At 43.2% G+C, this 22,808-nt stretch overlaps 1 protein-coding gene across 2 annotated transcripts; it reads left to right on the forward strand.

Moving 5' to 3' along the window:
- Positions 1 to 7,039: 7,039 nt before the first annotated feature.
- On the forward strand, positions 7,040 to 13,631 carry LOC124041524 (methyl-CpG-binding domain protein 3-like). 2 transcript variants are annotated; one of them, XM_046359218.1, is made up of 7 exons: positions 7,040 to 7,180; positions 10,107 to 10,269; positions 10,354 to 10,491; positions 10,954 to 11,044; positions 11,133 to 11,310; positions 11,997 to 12,155; positions 12,360 to 13,631. In XM_046359218.1, the coding sequence occupies exons 2-6, from the start codon at positions 10,165 to 10,167 to the stop codon at positions 12,148 to 12,150; spliced, it is 666 nt and encodes a 221-aa protein (XP_046215174.1). In that variant the 5' UTR covers positions 7,040 to 7,180; positions 10,107 to 10,164; the 3' UTR covers positions 12,151 to 12,155; positions 12,360 to 13,631. The 2 variants fall into 2 exon arrangements, with proteins under 2 accessions (XP_046215174.1, XP_046215173.1); XM_046359217.1 differs by lacking the exon at positions 7,040 to 7,180 and adding an exon at positions 7,709 to 7,870.
- Positions 13,632 to 22,808: the final 9,177 nt, after the last annotated feature.

The raw sequence follows: 22,808 nt of genomic DNA on the forward strand, positions 1-22,808 counted from the left end.
TTTACTCTTTTCACACCTGTCCCCTATTTTGCCCTCTGATTAGAGTCCCTATTTCTCCCTCTGTTTTCCGCTTCTGTCCTTGTCGGATCCTTGTTTGATGTTCGCTGTTATGTGTCCTTGTTCCGCCCTGTCGTGTTTTACCTTCTTCAGATGCTGCGTGTGAGCAGGTGTCAATGTCAGCTACGGCCGGTGCCTTCCCGAAGCGACCTGCAGTTTGTGGTCGCGTCTCCAGTCATTCCTCTCTACTGACGAGTGGATTTCAGTTTTCCTGTTTTTGCATTTGCCTAGATAATATCCAGGATTATCGCTTTTGTTTAAGACTGGAATAAAGACTCTGTTTCCGTTAAGTCCCTTTTGGGTCCTCATTCACCTGCATAACATATATATTTTGTTCGCTTTATATTTTGCAATAAATACATAAAACGTATCCACATTATATCAAGCGTTCTATAACAATGCTTAACTCGGTGATGCCTTATGGTAGAAACAAGCTCTAAAATGCCCGTGAAAGACGTGACTCCGATGCATTGATTCCTCACTATGACAATCTGATGTTCAAACTGCAGCCAATAGTATTCGATATTTTATATTTTGAAATGACTTTGCTATTCTGTCCCTATTAATTGAGCTTTTCTCTTTCTGAAAATATTTTTGTTTCGCCTAGGGTGGAAGAACGTCCAGGACCGACCCTGCATGTGCAACATGCACCCACTGTTACAGCCTGTTAGAGTTAGCCGCAGGCGGACGACAATATCCACTGTCATGGTACGGATGAAGCCTGAGCTGGTATGTGAAGCTAACTAGCTGGCTAGCTTTAGAAAACCCTGAGTTGATCGAGCTTGTTTCATAGTACACCACTCTGCTGAAGACAACCAGCTATTTTGATTTAGGGGTCGCCAAAACAGAAAGAGTAATGCAACCCTTATGTGTTAATTACTCATCGATTTGTTGAAATCAATAGAAAGAAGAGGGAGTCAGGTTACACGTCCTGTTCAAACTAACACTACTGAAAGACTACATGGAATCTGGGAATACTATGTATATCACTGGTTAGAGGACAACTTGTAGGACAACCTGTAGAAGACAGAGAGTTTACATTTTGGATTGGTGCATTTTGTTTCAAGTGGGTCGCCAACGTGAAAAGGTAAACACAACACTATTTTGATAATCACTCATATCAATATCAACTTAAAAGCTATAGAGCGGGAGCGAAGGTTTGGGTGATATGCACTGTTTAACACTATTCTAAGGCTACACTGAATCTGATAAGTTTTATGTCACTTGCTTGAGGAGAATTAGCTGAAGACCGTCATCTAATTTTTAGAATGGCAGATTGAAGCAATCGATTTTGTCATCATGATTACCAAACTTTTATACTAACCACTAATCTGAGATAAAAGGATGTGTGATTGCCCTGAAGTCAATGTGGCTCTAGAAAGATCTCTCATAATGACTAAGCAGCAGCCCAGGCTCGCATTCGCCCTTGACCCACTAACGAACACAGATTGTCAATGTGACTCAACAATAACCTGTTAGCCCACTGGACTAAAGATATGGGACCAGATCAGTCTGAGCGCGAACAAGTCTGCAGAGCATAGTTCACCGATCGACCTCTGTTTGGCAGTTACCTTCGAACGCAACATTGATGGCAATGATGGGATAATGGGAAATAATGTAGTCTCCCTGTATGATGCTCATCGTCAGCACCTAACAAGGGTTGGGTGCTATCTAGCCCTGACATTCTGACGTCCCTTGGAAAACATTGTTGTGTTCATTTGAATTGACGAAACCACATACGTTCCCTGCCTGTCTCAAATGGCGTGTTCCGTATACCTCTGGGAATTGGAGACAAAATAGCCAAAGGAATGTGTTATTAAAACGGACTTTAAAAACGTGGGTCTGCTGCAGGTATCACTTGCTCTCTGCTTTACCTTACGTTAAAATACGTCCTGCACATGTGGCATATGTACAGAAGCAAGTGATAACTTTTATTTTGACGAATTTGGAAAGTCTGTTTAATATGTTCCTTTGGATATTTTGTTACAAATTCCGAGCGGTATAAGAAACAAACTCCCTAACAATCAGCAGAGTAATATCTCCGACACTGAATAGTCTCTTTTGTTTTCACACAACAGTTTAATAATGGAACATTAGACAATTTAATAATGTTTACATACTGCTTTAATCATCTCATATGTATATACTGTATTCTATTCCACTGTACTTAGTCAATGCCACTCCGACATTGCTCGTCCTAATATTTATACATTAATTCCATTATTTTACTTTTAGATTTGTGTATTGTTGTGAATTGTTAGATGGTACTGCACTCTTGGAGCTAGGAACACAAGCATTTCGCTACACCCGTAAAAACATCTGCAAAATATGTGTATGTGACCAATACAATTTGATTTGAACAGACCATGTTAAAATACTCCAAACCAGAAGGTGGCAGTAGCGTTGCACGGCAATTGCATGTCTGTGTGTTGTTTAGTTCATGGTCTAGATTCCAATGTTAGCTAGCTCCGCTGCTGTTGTTATTTTGTAGAAAGCCGTTGTTGATACTATCCAGATGGCCACAGCTAGATAACTACATAGCAAGATGACGAAGAAGCACTTTAATTCGATCTCCATAATTCCACTACCAGCCCATCGCTAGCTAGCTAACATTAGCATATTCGCTAGCTAGCACAACATAGCTAGTTGGCTAAGGACAATGCTCCCGAGTGGCGCAGGCACACGTCTCGGTGCTAGAAGCCTCACTACGGACACCCTGGTTCGAATCCAGGCTGTATCACAACTAGCCGTGATTGGGAGTTCCATATGGGCGGCGCACAGTTGGCCGTCATTGTAAATAAGAATTTGTTCTTAACTGACTTGCCTAGTTAAATAAAGGTAAAATTTTAAAAAATGCACCAACTCGGTAGCTGTTTCATGGAAAGCAATCCATTGTGATTTAATATATATGCCATTTAGCAGACGCTTTTATCCAAAGCGACTTACAGTCATGTGTGCATACATTCTATGTATGGGTGGTCCCGGGGATCGAACCCACTACCCTGGCGTTACAAGCGCCATGCTCTACCAACTGAGCTACAGAAGGACCAATGTCATTACTAGCTACAGTGGCTTCCTTGGAAGTATTTAGTGTGCATTGCTTCTGTGCACTTAGCTACTTACTATCCGATATTGCAAATGAAGAGTGACTGGCTCATGACATTTAACCGTGTATGTATGGAGAATGTCATTTTTAAAAATTTTGTTGTCACTCCTGTTGGCTCCCCACGTGGGGGTTCATGCTCTCTGGTTGGCTCAAAGTTAAGTCATTGTCCACTGACGAGCATTGAGATTCTGACAAGTAGATAAGACAGGATCGTCGCTCATCAGTAGGAAAGAATTGTTTATCTTTTGGTCCATTCAACAACAGAGCGGTACGATCCTTGTTTCAGCAGGATGTTGTATCTATACCTTATGTCATGCCTTATTGGAATGGATTTATGATAATATCTGTTGGAAAAAAGTTTGGATGTTGCCACAAACATACCTACTTGTTAACAAAATTAAGGAAGTTTCCTTTAAAATTATTCATAAATATTATCCTGCCAACGACTATATGAAGAAGTTTAAGGAAAATGTCAACTCAAATTGTTCCTTTTGTAATGACCACCCAGAAACAGTTGTGCATCTTTTTTGGCATTGTATGCATGTAAGAAAACTGTGGCAAGACATCAGTAGGTTTATAATTGAACACATTTATGAAGATTTTACACTATTGTGGAGAGATGTACTGTTTGGATTCTTTACATACAATAGAAATAAGCGGAATCATTTTTATGTAATTAATTTCATTATTCTTTTGACCAAATTTCATATGTATTTTAAGACGGTTAAATGCTCTACTAACAAAAAAGCTGTTAGAATTGTAAGTATATGCATGTCCCTTAAGGTCCTTGTGTAATTGTAATGTGATATTGTACCCCTTAGCTCGATTGTCCATTGTTTGTAATCTATGTATGCTTGTGTTCCCTCATGTGCTTTATGTATTGATTTGTTGTTAATAAATTAAAAAATTAAATTAAATTTAAAAAACAAAACAAAGATAGAACATGAAAAAAAAGACGTCGCTATGGGGTCTACACGTAGCAGGTACAGCATTTGTTCTAGCAAAGACAAAACGGCATCCCACTGTAATAAGTAGCAGTCTATCGTTAGTGAGATTATCAGTGTGTTTCATGCTGAAATTCAAATGTAATTTTATTCAACATTCGTGAAACACAGTGCACGTGAAGCTAGCTGGAAGGTTTTCGGCAAAGGATTTCTGTGCGCGGATAATGTCCAAGAGGGATAGTATCTGTGCATCGCGACTAGGTGGTATCCCAAATCTTTCACTTCCTTTCTTCCTGATTTCATACCCGGATATGCAGTATTATCTCGGTATACTTTATACAATGTGAAATCGCCACAGTAAATTCTCAGATCTTCACAATATTAGTGGTTTAGTGGTCGATTTGGGGACCAGTGTTTCCGCTGCAGTCATTTAGCCACGGAAAAATTATTGTCGCCACGCCCTAAAAACATGGACCCTGGAATAATATTTCTGCCGAAGCGCACTTTGAATATGCTATAACAGTTCACATTTACTAATGAATAGAATAATCCGACAACCCCATAGTAGAATAGTTTATCTATTTACCTATCCGGCTTGTGTGTTGTATATGAGAAATATTCCTCTCAAGGCGCATTCATTTTGCAGAAACATCCAAGCAGTCAATGCACAACAATTCTTAATGCAATCTCGAGAAAACAGCAGTTTTTTAATAGCCTTTGTTAAAAAGATGGGGATCTGCACCATTTTAAAGTGTGTAACAGTGTCATGGTTAAGGAGAGGGGAGAGTGGAGCTAAATGTAACACCGGTACCTTGGGGTAAAACGCCACCCTACCTACAAAATATTTCTGGGGGACTTAAAAAATGGTGAGACTGATTACATTTTTAGTTGAGCAAGAGTAGTGGCAACCAGGGAAAGTGTTTGGAAGAATTGTGGTTTCTGTGAGAAGTACAGGCAAGGGACATGTTACCCTGGCTGGCGGCATACTACCAAGTTACCCTAACAGGTAGGCCGAATTTATATTCACTGTGTTTATTACGTTTTTTGGGACATAAAATATATCAATAGGATGATAACAAGTTAAAATATCACATTTAGCTAATGATTGGCCCAATAGGGTAAATGCAGATGAGCAACCCCATGCTTTAGCCTATTTATTTGTAGCCACTATTCTGCTGCATCATCAGTTGGGTTACAGGTGATAATGCATCTTGCTAATAGCATACCTAGGCTATATGCATTGTCCAAAATATGTATGTTATTTGGCTCATTTCAGTTGGTGGAAATTGCATTTTAGAATTGTATTTCCATTCATTTTGGAGTAGAATATCCTTTTAAAAATGTCAGCAGAACTGAGCTTCTCAAATATACGCTACAAGACCATGGTGCTTGCCTACGGAGCTGTGAGGGGAACGGCACCTCAGTACCTCCAGGCTCTGATCAGGCCCTACACCCAAATAAGGGCACTGCGTTCATCCACCTCTGGCCTGCTCGCCTCCCTACCACTGAGGAAGTACAGTTCCCGCTCAGCCCAGTCAAAACTGTTCGCTGCTCTGGCTCCCCAATGGTGGAACAAACTCCCTCACGACGCCAGGACAGCGGAGTCAATCACCACCTTCCGGAGACACCTGAAACCCCACCTCTTTAAGGAATACCTAGGATAGGATAAAGTAATCCTTCTCACCCCCCCCTCCCCCCCTTAAAATATTTAGATGCACTATTGTAAAGTGGCTGTTCCACTGGATGTCATAAGGTGAATGCACCAATTTGTAAGTCGCTCTGGATAAGAGCGTCTGCTAAATGACTTAAATGTAAATGTATATGTAAATATAAATTCTCACCTTGGACTCCCCTTCACCCCCCCACTGTCTGAAATCAATTATGTTTTCCTGTAGATCAGTCTGTGCTGTCAGAGACAGGCCAAGAGAAATGGGGACAGTGACCAGAGCTGCAGATGTCATCAGACAACTCCACACCAGGGCAATGACAAGAGAAACAACATGCTTTCACCTTTTTCAATAAACTTAACTGGACTTTTCATCCTGATCTTTGACATATTTTTTGGAATAACTGTTGTGCATTTTATGTATTTTGGGGGGGAATTGCTCAGCCAATGAATCAGGTGGAGGAATGGGAAATGCAGGCATGAGAAATTAACATGTGTCTTATATACCATTGTTATGCGGCAGGGTAGCCTAGTGGTTAGAGTGTTGGACTAGTAACCGAAAGGTTGTAAGTTTGAATCCCCGAGCTGACAGGGTACTAATCTGCCGTTCTGCCCCTGAACAGGCAGTTAACCCACTGTTTGGCTTTTCATGGTCCGTTTTCAATAATGGCTGCTGTGACTACTGCAAGTTAGCATGAGGACGAAAACATCAGTTTTCTGGGGATGTCAGTAGGGATGCACCCGACGATATGACATTTTTGGCCGATATCTGATATTTTCCTTTCCAAAAGGAATCCGATACCGAAATTGTACATTTTAGCTATCTTTAAGCGTTCTAGTATAGTTAACACACACACATGGACGCAGTGTTCTAAGGCACTTTATCTCAATGCAAGAGGTGTCACTACAGTCCCTGGTTCGAATCCAGGCTGTATCACATCCTGCTGTGATTGGGAGTCCCATATGTTGTCGTCCGGGTTTGGACAGGGTAGGCCTTCATTGTAAATAAGAATTTGTTCTTAACTGACTTGCCTAGTTAAAGAAAGGCCACACACCACACTGACCAAAACGTTATTTTGTTGGCATTTACGTATGTCCCCATTACCAGTAAAACATCATCAAAACCTATTTATTTCACTTGCTGTGCTGTTTCGTTGTTCAGTTGTTTCATTCTCAACCAGGATTGCATCATACATGTCAAGCAGTGAAGTTTCAGCTCTTTCTGTCTGTGGTCTCTTCCTCGGTGCGCACTGTCACTGTTGGGCCGATGCAGGTGTTTTTTTATAGCTAACATCGTCCGTTTCGATATGTATCCCTAGAAACAACAATATTTCAATCTTCTTGACGAAGCAGTGTGGATAAAGGTACAATTTGGCGGACAGTGGCATATCGCATCCCTGCATTGAGGTATGTTTTCCGACCCATGTGTCGCACCGGCTCCACAGTGTCTTATTGTAACCATGATTGCGTTCAGACGAAAGTGTCAACAATCGCAAAGGTAGGATCGGTATCTTCTGGCAAACCTGACATGATGGATAGTTGTTTTCTGGAAAAAGTTGGTATTGGGTTATTTAATCCAGCTTGGTTGATTTTTATATTTTATTATTGTTTTAATTGTAATGTAAAGTGTTCTTCCTGTTGTGAGACAATGTTTGTACTCAGGGCACCATTGGGAATGCGACCCTGGTCTCAATTGGGCTATCCTGAATAAATGCAAGTTTTAAAGTGTTTAGTGTGAAATCTAAATAATTTTGTACAAACATACAGCTAAACTGATGAGAAGAAGACTAGCAAATGTAGCTAGATTAAACCATATTAAAACACTCAACTGATCCCAACAAAGACAGGACTTCAGTTGGGACTAGTTTGTGGACCAGCGGATGACTTGCTGTCCACTTTATGTAACAGTGGTCTAGCGTTGCGGAGTGATCTTCTGAGTGTCTTGACAAGAGAAAGCAGTGAGGACAGCTGACATCGAAAAGGAAAGCATATCCACAGAAAAAAAATATATAGCCAAATATTTAAAACCCCATGCAGATTCCCGAATCAACATAAATCGAGCAATCATAACCTGCAAAGAAGCATGGAGAGGAAAAGGTGGGGTTGTACGACTTGCTCGAATGAGTTGTAAGAAGGACAAGTAGCTAAGTAAAAGACGGTAGCTAGCTAATGTTAGCTGGTCTGCAGTAGAGAAAGCATGTCTCTAGCTAGCTAACATTGTATCTCGATGGAGTAGCCGAGACGTTAGCTAGCCACTAAAGTAAAACATCACCCACTTAGGTAACTGTGTACCAAAATTGCAAATGATCAGTGTCTAAAGATTACGTCAAATTTGATAAGTAACCATTAGATAGCGAACGATAAGTCATTGATTGCTAACGTTAGCTTGGTAGCAAACGTCAGCTCCCCGCACATTTGACAACAAATTAGCAAGTAACGTTAGCATCAATAGCTTTCTGTTACAAGTCTTTGTTTAGATTTGTGTAAATTGATTCCGATTATGTGAACGTTGTACTACATTATTATGGGTGCAGTGCTGCGGGTTACCCACGGCAGTAGCTAGCTAACTTTCATTGTTTACTACTATGCAGGGGTGAAAGTAAGGCGGTCAGGTGCGGCGTCCCAGCAAAATAAATAGTGGGGGTACGTCGTACCGGTAACGTGAGCCTATCACAAGTAATACATGCCCAAACAACTATAGGCTATTACACAATTATTTAACAATTCTGCCTGTCAGCCCCATGAGCATTTTCGAATTGACTGGAAACTGGGTGTTATACTGTCCATATTGCGTTGTGGTTTGAGGAGAACGCTTATATTCAGTCAAGGCCGTGATGAGTGGCGGACAAGGCTGAGATTAGTGGCGGAGACCGAGGCGTGCGAGGACAACAGTGAATGCGTCAATTCAGACTACAAGTGTAAGCCTAATGACAATCGCAGAATGGCATTACAATACACGTAGGTGTTTTGTAACAGATGTCTCGTCCGCTGGTGCACAGTTGGTTTGGATGCTGAAATTATATTGTGAGCGGACGAATGTGCGCGGGTAGCCTACAGGAGCGCATTTGTTAAGTGATTGTTTGGCAATCATATGAAAACATCTGGCTGGTTGTGTTTATGCCACATTAAAAGGCGTAGGTGGCGTGACCATAATTCTAGTTGAAGCTAAGCCTTCCCTAAAGCGAATTGAATTAAATTGGCAAAATTATATAGCCTAATTAGCATCTATCTATACCGAAATAAATCAAATCATTCGAAATAGGCTACTACACCAGAAAGCATGATTTTGCCACGGATCATTAGCGTATTTGAAAAAACGCTGTGGATTTTTTAAAATTGCATAGCCTACAGTCGGATAGATGATTGTTGAGTTGCTACTGTCAGTGAAACGCGGAGACCTAGCTAGGCATATCGCAATATTAAAAATCACAATCGCGGAAAAACCGGTTAGAAAGCAAATGGATATTGCTGTAAAGAGATGCCAATGAAAGACTCCAATCTGTCTTTTAGGTGTAAAAATTCATAAAACTTAATTGAGCAAACAGTAGCCTAATTTATTGGCACCAGCAGAGAACATCGGCCATATCCCTGGTGAGTGCGTATTCACTGTATTTGTCATTGGGTTTCTTTTAGATAGTAATTTCCCCCTCCAGGTTAGATGGATGTTGAATTGTATTTCGTAGGCCAATTATGAGTCAGGCATAGTTTTTTATATTTTTTGGCAGAGTAGGCTACCCTGTATTTGTTTTGTTACAACGGGGCGGCAGGGTAGCCTAGTGGTTAGAGCGTTGTTTGCAAGTTCGAATCCTCGAGCTGACAAGGTACAAATCTGCCGTTCTACCCTGAACAGGCAGTTAACCCACTGTTCCTAGGCCGTCATTGAAAATAAGAATTTGTTCTTAACTGACTTGCCTAGTAAAATAAAGGTAAAATACATTTTAAAAATTGTAGCATTAAAGAAAAATGTGCAGGCACTTCGTGTCCCATACCAGTAAGACATTAAATCTACTTTCACCCCTGCTACTATGGTTGTTTTGCAGGCTGAGGTTTGTGAATTAGGCCCATTTGTAGTCTTGTCAGTGCAACACCACTGACCTCCACAATAGGTTTGTGCCTCTTGTACCTGCAGGTTTGTGCCTCTTGTACCTGCAGGTTTGTGCCTCTTGTACCTGCAGGTTTGTGCCTCTTGTACCTGCAGGTTTGTGCCTCTTGTACCTGCAGGTTTGTGCCTCTTGTACCTGCAGGTTTGTGCCTCTTGTACCTGCAGGTTTGTGCCTCAATTCATTGCATATGTTTTTTGTTCTCCTGATGGCCTGTTTTCCTGCACCCTTAGTGACCCTGGAAAGCGATTCCTCAGCAAGCCCCAGCTAGCTCGTTACCTGGGCAACACCATGGAGGTGCACGCTATTGACCCCCGTGCAGGAAGGATGCTAACGAACAAACTGCACAGGAACAGGCACAAGCATCGCTATGACAACAACAACCATCAGATCAAGGTGAGGGAGTTTGAGTCCAGGATCATGTGTAATCTGTTTGAACATTGAACTATGATCCCTGACCTGTTTCTGTCTGTGTTTAAGGTTAAGCCGGACCTGAACACGACCCTACCAGTCCGACAGACCGCATCCATCTTTAAACAGCCGGTCACCAAGGTGACCAATCACCCTAGCAACAAAGTGAAGACGGACCCCCACAAGGCTGTCGACCAACCAAGACAGGTGAGTCCAACGATGCTCTGCGCTTATTGTTTGTCTTTTATCGATACCGTAATGTTATTTATTTCATTGCTGCCATATGGTTGGTAGATGAAGTCATCTGCTCTGGCCTAGTCTTTAAAAACGTATTATTGGAAATTGGGATGAGTCACTCGATTTATCAAGCTGACTTAAATGTCTAATGCAGCTGTTTTTATCTCAATATCAAATCATTTCTGGGTAACAATTAAGTACCTTACTGTGATTGTTTTCAATTAAAATAGTCAAAAGAACCAAATAGAGTAATTTCTCAAGAAATCATTTTGCTAGGAGTGGTCTGAGTGAGAGTCCTCATTGGACGAGCATAATGGGAGGGCTATGTAACATGAACTAGCTGTTAGAGGTTTTCCATAAATTATGAAGCACATCATTATGTGATGCGTTTAAAGTCAAATGGCGAGCTGTTTACCCACTGTTTGTCCTCAGCTGTTTTGGGAGAGGAAGCTGAGTGGTCTGAGTGCGTTTGACATTGCAGAGGAGCTGGTCAAGACCATGGACCTTCCCAAGGGCCTACAGGGTAAGTACACACGGCAGAGAGTACTTGAGACTCATAAACACATCAAACCAATGTTTTGGGATATCTGACTCTGTGAATCTCCCCCCAGGTGTTGGGCCTGTGTGTTCAGACAAGACCCTGCTCTCTGCCATTGCCAGCGCCCTGCACACCAGCCCCACACCCGTCACTGGTCAGCTGACCGCAGCCGTGGAGAAGAACCCTGGGGTGTGGCTCAACACCACTCAGCCACTCTGCAAGGCCTTCATGGTTACCGATGACGACATCAGGTAAAGTACACACACAACTCAGTGGTCTGGCTCAACAACACCCAGCTACTGTTGGGCCTTGTTAAAGGGATAGTTCACCCAAATCACAAAATGACACATTGGTTTCCTTACCCGGTAAGTAATCAATGGACAAGGTATGACAAAGCAATTCATGCTTTGGTTTAGTTTGCTGGCACTGTTTCCACATGCTAACGTTTTAGCATTAGTGACACAAATCCCAGTCATGGGATCGATATTAGCATTTTTTACGCATCATGTTCAAATCATCCGAAATAATCTCTGATTTCGAAGCTCAACATTATTGCTTATAGATGATTTTAAAAATGTGTGAAAAATGTGCCACATATCATGTTCAAATCATCAATAAGTGACAATGTTGAGCTTCACAATACATTTTAGATGATTTCAGATGATTTGGACATAGTGCTTAAAAAATGCTAATATCGGTCCCGTGATTGGGATTTGTGCCACTACTGCTAAAACGTTAACATGTGGAAACCGTTCCAGGCAAACTAAACCAAAGCATTGGATTGCTGTCATACCTTATCCATAGACTGCTTACAGGGTTAGGAAACCAATATGCCATTTTGTAACTTGGACAAGTATCCCTTTAAGTCTGCCACGAGGACTGTCATCCATCCATTGCTCCCTAACCCCTCTCCTCTCTCTCCCTCTGGTGTATGTAGAAAGCAAGAGGACCTGGTCCACAGTGTGAGGAGGAGGCTGGAGGAAGCTCTGATGGCGGACATGTTGGCTCACATAGAGGCCTCCACCAACGAGGCAGACACAGACGCTCTGAAGGAGGAGCAAGCCGAGCAGGATGACAAGGAGGACGTATAGCAGAGGTAGAACGTAGAAATGAAATAGCTAGTTACTTTGCCTTTAAGAAATGGCCTAGGTGTGGGTTTGTTAGTAATACTTTGTAACGAGATAACCAGGGTAGCTAAAGTTCAGAATTTAAATGTTTACATAATTCTGTGATTACCTGTAGTACCACAGACAAAAAAAACCTATTGATTTACTTGCAATCATTTTTCTCTCTCCTACAGGGTTGGTGATTGCGACAGAGAGCTGCCTGGAGCACAGTATTCTACCCATACACACACCAATACACATACAGGACATTAACCAGGTTCTGACTAGCATCTGTCAACATGAAGGACCCTCTCTCGTCTACGTCTCTCTGAATTGTTGTTGACCGTCTTCAAGACAATCTAAATATATTTTTGACCAATTTAAATGTAATTTTGAATATTTTTTTTAAGCTCTTAGACGAGGCTTTGACGTTCAGAGTTCAATTCACTCATTTTTACCCTCACTAATTGTATGGAATGTGGAGAAGTATGTATGGTGCTTTAGGCAATATAGTCTTGCCCTCTTGTGAAGACAAGTTTAAGGTTAAAACTGTGTGTGTGTGTGTGTGTGTGTGTGTGTGTGTGTGTGTGTGTGTGTGTGTGTGTGTGTGAGAGAGAGAGAGAAGTGTGTTTTTGGGAGGGGGAGAGAGTGTGATTGTGGGGCACCACTCGGCCCATTCCAATTTTCCATCTGGTACCACTCAGTATCCTTTGCCCAAGTGGAGAATTAGTGAGTGGTTAGAGGGGTGCATATTGGGCAAGGGACCACATGCTGTAAGATGACATTTGGAGGCTCAAAATGGACTTTGCAAAAGACTACCTGTTTCAGAAGTCAGTCATAGATAAGCAAGCATGCATCATGATCTATTATGGCTCTTGTTATCTCTAACTAATAATTGGATTCTGTGTTCTCCAAACTGTCTTCTGGACGGTCATGAAGAGTGGTGCTCTGCACAGAGGTTGAACAGGCTCTCATGTCTCAAACTCTCCCATAAGTTCAAAATGGTGCTAATTTAGTCTGTTTTCATCTTTCTAGATGTATTTGCTTTCATGTTACATTGATGATCTGTCAATAGGTGCGACGGCTGACGTAGACGGCTACTCTGAAATAGTTGCCTATTTGGGATTTTGTATTTTTTGTTGTTGAAATCGTTGCTGTGTGGCAAGTCACAATTATGCCATAGTTATTTAACATTGGTTGTTTTTAGTAGGTTTTAAATGCTGACGTTTTTCCCTAAACTTGTTCTTGATTTGAGTTCTGAATGGGAAGATCATTCACTGTCAGAATGATCCCTCCATGTAATGTTATTGTTCAGATTATGCTTTATAGTTTAAAAAAAAATCTTCGTTTCTATAGAGGGATTTGTTACCATTTTCTCTTGAAATTTGAGGTCAAACATCAAGCAATTAATTCTGGATGATTCTTTTTTTTTCATATAACTAAAATAAATGATAACTCTTTTGTAATTTGTGTATTGTGTTCTTTTAGACCAGGGGTATTCAACTCTTACCTTATGAGGTCCAGAGCCTGCTGGATTGCTGTTCTACCTGATTATTAATTGCACCCACCTGATGTCCCAGGTCTAAATCAGTCTGTTATTAGGGGGGGGGGACAATGAAAAATGCAGTGGGACTGGCTTTGAGGTCCAGAATTGAGTTTGAAGGTTTTAGACACTTTGCTTGTGAGAGCAGTGGACGACCTGGAGAAGATTCATCACGAGACTTGTGTGGTTTTGTAGGCCACCTAGCCAGTCTCGAAGTCAGGGATGGGCAACTGGCGGTCCCCCTTTTTCAGACCTGTGGATCAATTATCAATTTCCACAAACAAAACAAAAACATTTTATTTAGGAACACTGTAGGGGTCTCAATTTACTGTTGAAAGTTAGAATAGTAGAATACACAAGGTGAAATTTGGTTGTGCATCAGCAGTTTTTCCTCTTAGGTTGGTCACTGACAGTCACTCTGAAAACATTTTTTAGATTGGTAAATTAGTCTGGCCAGCTATGTAAACTTTCATCAATCATGGTTAGTCACTCATTAAAAACATCAAACATTTATCTCTTCCCCATGGCAAAATGAGTAGAATTAAAAGATACTGAACAAAAATATAAATGCAATAATTCTGTAGATTTTACTGAGTTCATATAAGGAAATCGGTCAATGGAAATGCATGTATTAGGCCCCTAACCTATGGATTTCACTTGACTGGACAGGGGAGCAGCCTTGGAGGGCATAGGCCCACCCACTTGGCAGCCAGGTCCGCCAACTGGGGAGCCAGGCCCAATTGTACACTCCCTCAAAACATGCGAAAACATCTCTGGCGTTGTGTGAAAATTAGTGGTCTTTAATTGTCCCCAGCACATTTTTTTTCTTTTTTTTTCTCTTAAATATATTTTACTGTGACCTGCTGCTGACTGTCAGGCAGTGAGGCAGGCTGTTGCTGAGTGAGTGAGTGGTGGGGAGAGCCAAAGGGGTGTGTGTGTTGATAGCACTATAGTTATTGGCTGAGTCACTTGATTGAGAGGAGAGAGAGCAGCACGCATGCTCTTTGTAGGTAGGCTATTTAGATTGTCATTATGGAGAACTATTTCCAACCCTTTTTCCATAAAACATATTAATATGCTAGAACTGATACACATAAACTGTGGTTTGAGACCTAAATGCTAATTGGCTGACAGCTGTGCTTATATCAGACCGTATACCATATACTGACAGCCGTGCTATACGACAAAACATTTATTTTAACTCCTAATTACGTTGTTAACCAGCTTATAAGGTACCTCGGGGGTTTGTGATATATGGCCAATATACCACGGCTAAGGGCAGTATCCAGGCACTCTGCGTTGCATTGTGCGTATATTCTAATTTTGACTGGGTAAAGAAAACGGTATCAAGCGAAGTGCTTTATATGCATGCTCGTTATCATTTATACATGTTTCCTCCACTCCAATTTTATACAATTTACTTTTTATTCCAGTTTTAGATATTGTTGTCCATTCAGAACATTCATCTTCACCAAATTTACTTGACCCGCTGCTCAATTCGAACTCAGCATCCACTTCCGCCATCTTCTCCTAATCCCGCTCTGTTGTTCTCTACCGCCAACAGGTAAAAATAGTGCCAATCAGGGTTGCCAGGTCAAGCAAAATGTATAGCCCTATGACCACCCAAGAGAGGAGTTGCCATATTTATACAATAAACCATTTTTCAATGACGTTATCGAGCCAATTAGGAAGGAATATCTTAGTAACTAACTTGTAATGACGTTGGAAGAAAAATTAGGGTTTCCTCAAAATAATAACAATTGCAAGCTATGACATTGAATTATTAAGGAATATGAATATGTGGCAAGAGAAAATATAATTTACCCTTATTAAACACGCCAGATCATTGTCCATCAATGGATGGCGATTTAACTCGTTTGACTGCAATAAGGCACAAGGGGGATGACACAAGGGCCAATATACCACAGCTAAAGGCTGCTCTTAAGCAAGACGCAACGCAGAGTGCCTGGTTACAGCCGTGGTATATTGGCCATATTTCACGAACCCCCAGGGGTGCCTTATTGCTATTATAAACTGGTTACGAACGTAATTAAAACAGTAAAAAGTAACGTTTTGTCATACCCGTGGTATATGATCTGATATACCATGGCTTTCAGACAATCAGCATTCAGGGCTCAAACCAGGTTTATAATTGTAAATATATTACATTTGCGCATGTGCATAAATATATATAAATAAATATATATAAATATATATAGATAAATCTGACAGGAGAGTTTGAGAGGATCTCGAAATCTCTGAGCAAGAAACACTTGGATGAAAATAAAAAAAACTAATGTTAGGCTATTTTCTGGCAATTGTGCTGTTATAATGTGCCAGATGTTAAGACTACAAACCGTTATAAATGGCCCATTTGTGAGATTGACTTTCCATTTCAATAGGCATAGGCTACAGACTCAAATCTGGGTTTATGATTGTAATTACATTTTGCCATAGTTTGCTTAGCTAAAGGCAGGAGCTTATAGCCCCTGATAGGCCTACATCTAATTTCAGTGTACAGTAGCCTAGACAAGATGTAGGCAAGATGTGAACGATTTAGCAGCTTGCTTAGTTCAAATTAACAGACTAATTTATTCAACATGAATAACGAGGCGATTTTGAAATAAGAAAGAGCTTGTGTTTCCCAATAGCCTGCTGGAATAGGCTACTGAGGATGGGGTTATAATTTCAATCACTGAATTAAATATATATAATATGTCTATGAACTGAATATGCTTGTCAACGACAGCGAGTGAAGCTGGTTGAGAGAATGCGCTAATCCATCACATTTTCTCACAGTAAAGTGTAACCTGTGTGTTTGCTTGTTTACGTCTGTCTCCTACCCTGTTCCCTTTAACTCTGCTCCTGTTCTCCAGGACCTAGGGGTTCTGCCCAACACCCGGACGTAGGTCCACCTCATGTCCTCCATTACCAACCACCCTCCAACTTTTCATTACATCATCTACAGCTACTGTTATTGTCATGTTGTCATTATCTGCTAAAAAAGTGTTCTTGCTCTATCATACTGGGCACTTAAATATACAGAGATACAGAGATTAACGAAAAACTCTAGCACTGCAAACACTCAGAAGAAAAAGGGCAGCAGTGCCTGGACTTTGCAATCTCCCTCTTCAAGTCCTCCTTCTGAGATTGGCTGCCTGTTGAGAACAAGTGACAAACAGAACCTCCCACCCACACAGCAACCTCCTCCATATTACACACCAGAATTCAGTATTTATGTCTATGATTGCCATGTGAGTGTACAAAAAAATCTGTGAAAATAAATGAATGACACAGCTCTATCAAAACAATATCAACATTTATATATTCAAATCTTAAATATTGCCAGGTTGGTTTTCACAGCTGTTTCACAAGGTGTTAATTATTCTAAATTGTAAGGTATCCTTTGATGGTATATATTAATTCCACATTATTCATTGTTGTATCCTAGGACCTACAAGTGATGTTCTGAAAGAGCTGCAAAATCTGGACCCCTACAAAATGATCTGCCGAAATTGTTGCAACCCCTATTACTAGCCTGTTCAACCACTCTTTCATATCGTCTGAGATTCCCAAAGATTGGAAAGCTGCCGCGGTCATCCCCCTCTTCAAAGCTTCCGCGGTCATCCCCCACACTAGACCCAAACTGCTACAGACCTATATCTATCCTACCCTGTCTTTCTAAGGTCTTCGAAAGCCAAGTTAACAAACAGATTACTGACCATTTCGAATCACACCATGCCTTCTCCGCTATGCAATCTGGTTTCAGAGTTGGTCATGGGAGCACCTCAGGCACGCTCAAGGTTCTAAATGACATCATAACCGCCATCGATAAGAGACATTACTGTGCAGCCGCATTCATCGACCTGGCCAAGGCTTTTGACTCTGTCAATCACAACATTCTTATTGGCAGACTCGACAGCCTTGGTTTCTCAAATGATTGCCTCGCCTGGTTTACCAACTATTTCTCTGATAGAGTTCAGTGTGTCAAATCGGAGGGCCTGTTGTCCGGAGCTCTGACAGTCTCTATGGGTGTGCCACAGGGTTCAATTCTCGGGCCGACTCTCTTTTCTGTATACATCAATGATGTTGCTCTTGCAACATTCTCTGATCCACCTCTACGCAGACAACACCATTCTGTATACTTCTGGCCCCTCCTTGGACACTGTGTTAACTAACCTCCAGACGAGCTTCAATGCCATACAACTCTCCTTCCGTGGCCTCCAACTGCTCTTAAACGCAAGTCAAACTAAATGCATGCTATTCAATCGATCACTGCCCGCACCTGCTCGCCCGTCCAGGATCACTACTCTGGACGGCTCTGACTTAGAATATGTGGACAACTACAAATACCTGGGTGGCTGGTTAGACTGTAAACTCTCCTTCCAGACTCACATTAAGCATCTCCAATCCAAAATTAAATCTAGAATTGGCTTCCTATATCGCAACAAAGCATCCTTCACTCATGCTGCCAAACATACTCTTGTAAAACTGACCATCCTACCGATCCTCGACTTCGGTGATGTCATCTATAAAATAGCCTCCAACACTCTACTCAACAAACTGGATGCAGTCTATCACAGTGCCATCCGTTTTGGCACCAAAGCCCCATACACTACCCACCATTGCGACCTGTACGCTCTCGTTGGTTGGCCCTCGCTTCATACTCGTCGCCAAACCCACTGGTTACAGGTTATCTACAAGTCTCTGCTAGGTAAGCCCCGCCTTATCTCAGCTCACTGGTCACCATAGCAGCATGTCATGCAGGTGAAAGAGGACCCAAAAGCGACTTGGCGAAAACAGAGTCTTTAATCCAGTAAAGTAAATACAAACAAAAAACACAACTTTCACTCGAAATGACGAGGACAAACTGGAGACTCGATCTTGAACAGCAGGTGAACAGCAGGTTGCCTCGGGAAGGCACTTGAACCAGACAGACTCAGACACCTGCTCACCACGCAGCATCTGAGGAAAACACGACACGACAGGGCGATACACAAACACAGCACGGTGAATTCTAGACAAGGAACCGACAGGACAGGAACGGAACACAAAGGAAGAAATAGGGACTCTAATCAGGGGAAAGGATCGGGAACAGGTGTGGGAAGACTAAATGATTGATTAGGGGAATAGGAACAGCTGGGAGCAGGAACGGAACGATAGAGAGAAGAGAGAGCGAGAGAGTGAGAGAGGGAGGGGAGAGAGAGGGATAGAAAGAGGGAAAGAACCTAATAAGACCAGCAGAGGGAAACGAATAGAATGGGAAGCACAGGGACAAGACAAGATAATAAATGACAAAACATGACAGTACCCCCCACTCACCGAGCGCCTCCTGGCGCACTCGAGGAGGAATCCTGGCGGCAACGGAGGAAATCATCAATGAGTGAACGGTCCAGCACGTCCCCGAGACGGAACCCAACTCCTCTCCTCAGGACCGTAACCCTCCCAATCCACTAAGTATTGGTGACCCCGTCCCGAGAACGCATGTCCATGATCTTATGTACCTTGTAAATAGGTGCGCTCTCGACAAGGACGGGAGGGGGAGGGAAGACGAACGGGGGTGCGAAGAAAGGGCTTGACACAGGAGACATGGAAGACAGGATGGACGCGACGAAGATGTCGCGGAAGAAGCAGTCGCACAGCGACAGGATTGACGACCTGGGAGACACGGAACGGACCAATGAACCGCGGAGTCAACTTACGAGAAGCTGTCGTAAGAGGAAGGTTGCGAGTGGAAAGCCACACTCTCTGGCCGCAACAATACCTTGGACTCTTAATCCTGCGTTTATTGGCGGCTCTCACAGTCTGTGCCCTGTAACGGCAAAGTGCAGACCTCACCCTCCTCCAGGTGCGCTCACAACGTTGGACAAACGCTTGAGCGGAGGGAACGCTGGACTCGGCAAGCTGGGATGAGAACAGAGGAGGCTGGTAACCCAGACTACTCTGAAACGGAGATAACCCGGTAGCAGACGAAGGAAGCGAATTGTGAGCGTATTCTGCCCAGGGGAGCTGTTCTGCCCAAGACGCAGGGTTTCTGAAAGAAAGGCTGCGTAGTATGCGACCAATCGTCTGATTGGCCCTCTCTGCTTGACCGTTAGACTGGGGATGAAACCCGGAAGAGAGACTGACGGACGCACCAATCAAACGACAGAACTCCCTCCAAAACTGTGACGTGAATTGCGGGCCTCTGTCTGAAACGGCGTCTAACGGGAGGCCATGAATTCTGAATACATTCTCGATAATGATTTGTGCCGTCTCCTTAGCGGAAGGAAGTTTAGCGAGGGGAATGAAATGTGCCGCCTTAGAGAACCTATCGACAACCGTAAGAATCACAGTCTTCCCCGCAGACAAAGGCAGACCGGTAATGAAGTCTAGGGCGATGTGAGACCATGGTCGAGAAGGAATGGGGAGCGGTCTGAGACGACCGGCAGGAGGAGAGTTACCCGACTTAGTCTGCGCGCAGTCCGAACAAGCAGCCACGAAACGGCGCGTGTCACGCTCCTGAGTCGGCCACCAAAAGCGCTGGCGAATAGACGCAAGAGTGCCTCGAACACCGGGATGACCAGCTAACTTGGCAGAGTGAGCCCACTGAAGAACAGCCAGACGAGTGGAAACAGGAACGAAAAGGAGGTTACTAGGACAAGCGCGCGCGGCGACGCAGTGTGCGTGAGTGCTTGCTTAACCTGTCTTTCAATTCCCCCAGACTGTTAACCCGACAACACGCCCATAAGGAAGAATCCCCTCGGGATCAGTAGAAGCCACAGAAGAACTAACTCTCTGAAAGGAATGTCATGTTTCCGAACCCATGCTTCGTCCATGAAACAACCCTCAGCCCCAGAGTCTATCAAGGCACTACATGTAGCACCCGAACCGGTCCAGCGTAGATGGACCGACAAAGTAGTACAGGATTTTGATGGAGAGACTTGAGTAGTTGCGCTCACCTGTAGCCCTCCGCTTACAGATGAGCTCTGGCTTTTACTGGACATGAATTAACAAAATGTCCAGCAACTCCGCAATAGAGGCACAGGCGGTTGGTGATCCTCCGTTCCCTCTCCTTAGTCGAGATGCGAATCCCTCCCAGCTGCATGGGCTCAGACTCTGAGCCAGAGGAGGGAGATGGTTGCGATGCGGAGCAGGGAAACACCGTTGATGCGAGCTCTCTTCCACGAGCCCGGTGACGAAGATCTACCCGTCGTTCTATGCGGATGGCGAGAGCAATCAAAGAGTCCACATCTGAAGGAACCTCCCGGGAGAGAATCTCATCCTTAACCACTGCGTGGAGTCCCTCCAGAAAACGAGCGAGCAGCGCCGGCTCGTTCCACTCACTAGAGGCAGCAAGAGTGCGAAACTCAATAGAATAATCCGTTATGGACCGTTCACCTTGGCATAAGGAAGCCAGGGCCCTAGAAGCCTCCCTACCAAAAACTGAACGGTCAAAAACCCGAATCATCTCCTCTTTAAAGTTCTGGAACTTGTTAGAGCAATCAGCCCTTGCCTCCCAGATAGCTGTGCCCCATTCTCGAGCCCGGCCAGTAAGGAGTGAAATGACGTAAGCAACCCGAGCTCTCTCTCTAGAGTATGTGTTGGGTTGGAGAGAGAACACAATCTCACACTGCGTGAGAAAGGAGCGGCACTCAGTGGGCTGCCCGGAGTAGCAAGGTGGGTTATTAACCCTAGGTTCTGGAGGCTCGGCAGGCCAGGAAGTAACAGGTGGCACGAGACGTAGACTCTGGAACTGTCCAGAGAGGTCGGAAACCTGAGCGGCCAGGTTCTCCACGGCATGGCGAGCAGCAGACAATTCCTGCTCGTGTCTGCCGAGCATGGCTCCTTGGATCTCGACGGCAGTGTAACGAGCGTCTGAAGTCGCTGGGTCCATTCCTTGGTCGGTTCCTTCTGTCATGCAGGTGAAAGAGGACCCAAAAGCGACTTGGCGAAAACAGAGTCTTTAATCCAGTAAAGTAAATACAAACAAAAAACACAACTTTCACTCGAAATGACGAGGACAAACTGGAGACTCGATCTTGAACAGCAGGTGAACAGCAGGTTGCCTCGGGAAGGCACTTGAACCAGACAGACTCAGACACCTGCTCACCACGCAGCATCTGAGGAAAACACGACACGACAGGGCGATACACAAACACAGCACGGTGAATTCTAGACAAGGAACCGACAGGACAGGAACGGAACACAAAGGAAGAAATAGGGACTCTAATCAGGGGAAAGGATCGGGAACAGGTGTGGGAAGACTAAATGATTGATTAGGGGAATAGGAACAGCTGGGAGCAGGAACGGAACGATAGAGAGAAGAGAGAGCGAGAGAGTGAGAGAGGGAGGGGGAGAGAGAGGGATAGAAAGAGGGAAAGAACCTAATAAGACCAGCAGAGGGAAACGAATAGAATGGGAAGCACAGGGACAAGACAAGATAATAAATGACAAAACATGACACAGCACCCACTCATAGCACACCCTCCAGTAGGTATATCTCACTGGTCACCCCCAAAGCCAATTCCTCCTTTGGTCGTCTTTCCTTCCAGTTCTCTACTGCCCATGACTGGAACGAATTGCAAAATCTCTGAAGCTGGAGACTCACATCTCCCTCACTAGCTTTAAGCACCTGCTGTCAGAGCAGCTTACAGATCACTGCACCTGTACATAGCCCATCTGTAAACAGCACATCTATCTACCTACCTCCTCCCCATACTGGTATTTATTTATTTATTTGGCTCCTTTGCACCCCAGTATGTCTACCTGCACACTTCATCTTCTGCCAATCTACCATTCCAGTGTTTAATTGTTATATTGTAATTACTTCGCCACCAAGGCCTATTTATTGCCTTAACTTACCTCATTTGCACTCACTGTATATAGACTTTTTGTTTTCTTTTGTTCTACTGTATTATTGACTGTATGTTTTGTTTATTCCATGTGTAACTCTGTGTTGCTGTATGTGTCGAATTGCTACGCTTTATCTTGGCCAGGTCGCAGTTGCAAATGAGAACTTGTTCTCAACTAGCCTACCTGGTTAAATAAAGGTGAAAAAAAACACAAAAAAAACAATAGATAATTATATATATTCAACCACAAGGGTGTACTAATGAGC

Source organism: Oncorhynchus gorbuscha, linkage group LG08 (assembly GCF_021184085.1).
Source record: "Oncorhynchus gorbuscha isolate QuinsamMale2020 ecotype Even-year linkage group LG08, OgorEven_v1.0, whole genome shotgun sequence".
Classification (NCBI taxonomy): domain Eukaryota; kingdom Metazoa; phylum Chordata; class Actinopteri; order Salmoniformes; family Salmonidae; genus Oncorhynchus; species Oncorhynchus gorbuscha.

Coding starts and splice junctions, on each gene's coding strand:
- LOC124041524 (XM_046359217.1), top strand. Junction 11,045..11,132: donor CCTTCCCAAGGGCCTACAGG/GTAAGTACACAC, acceptor ATCTCCCCCCAG/GTGTTGGGCCTGTGTGTTCA. Junction 11,311..11,996: donor GTTACCGATGACGACATCAG/GTAAAGTACACA, acceptor TGGTGTATGTAG/AAAGCAAGAGGACCTGGTCC.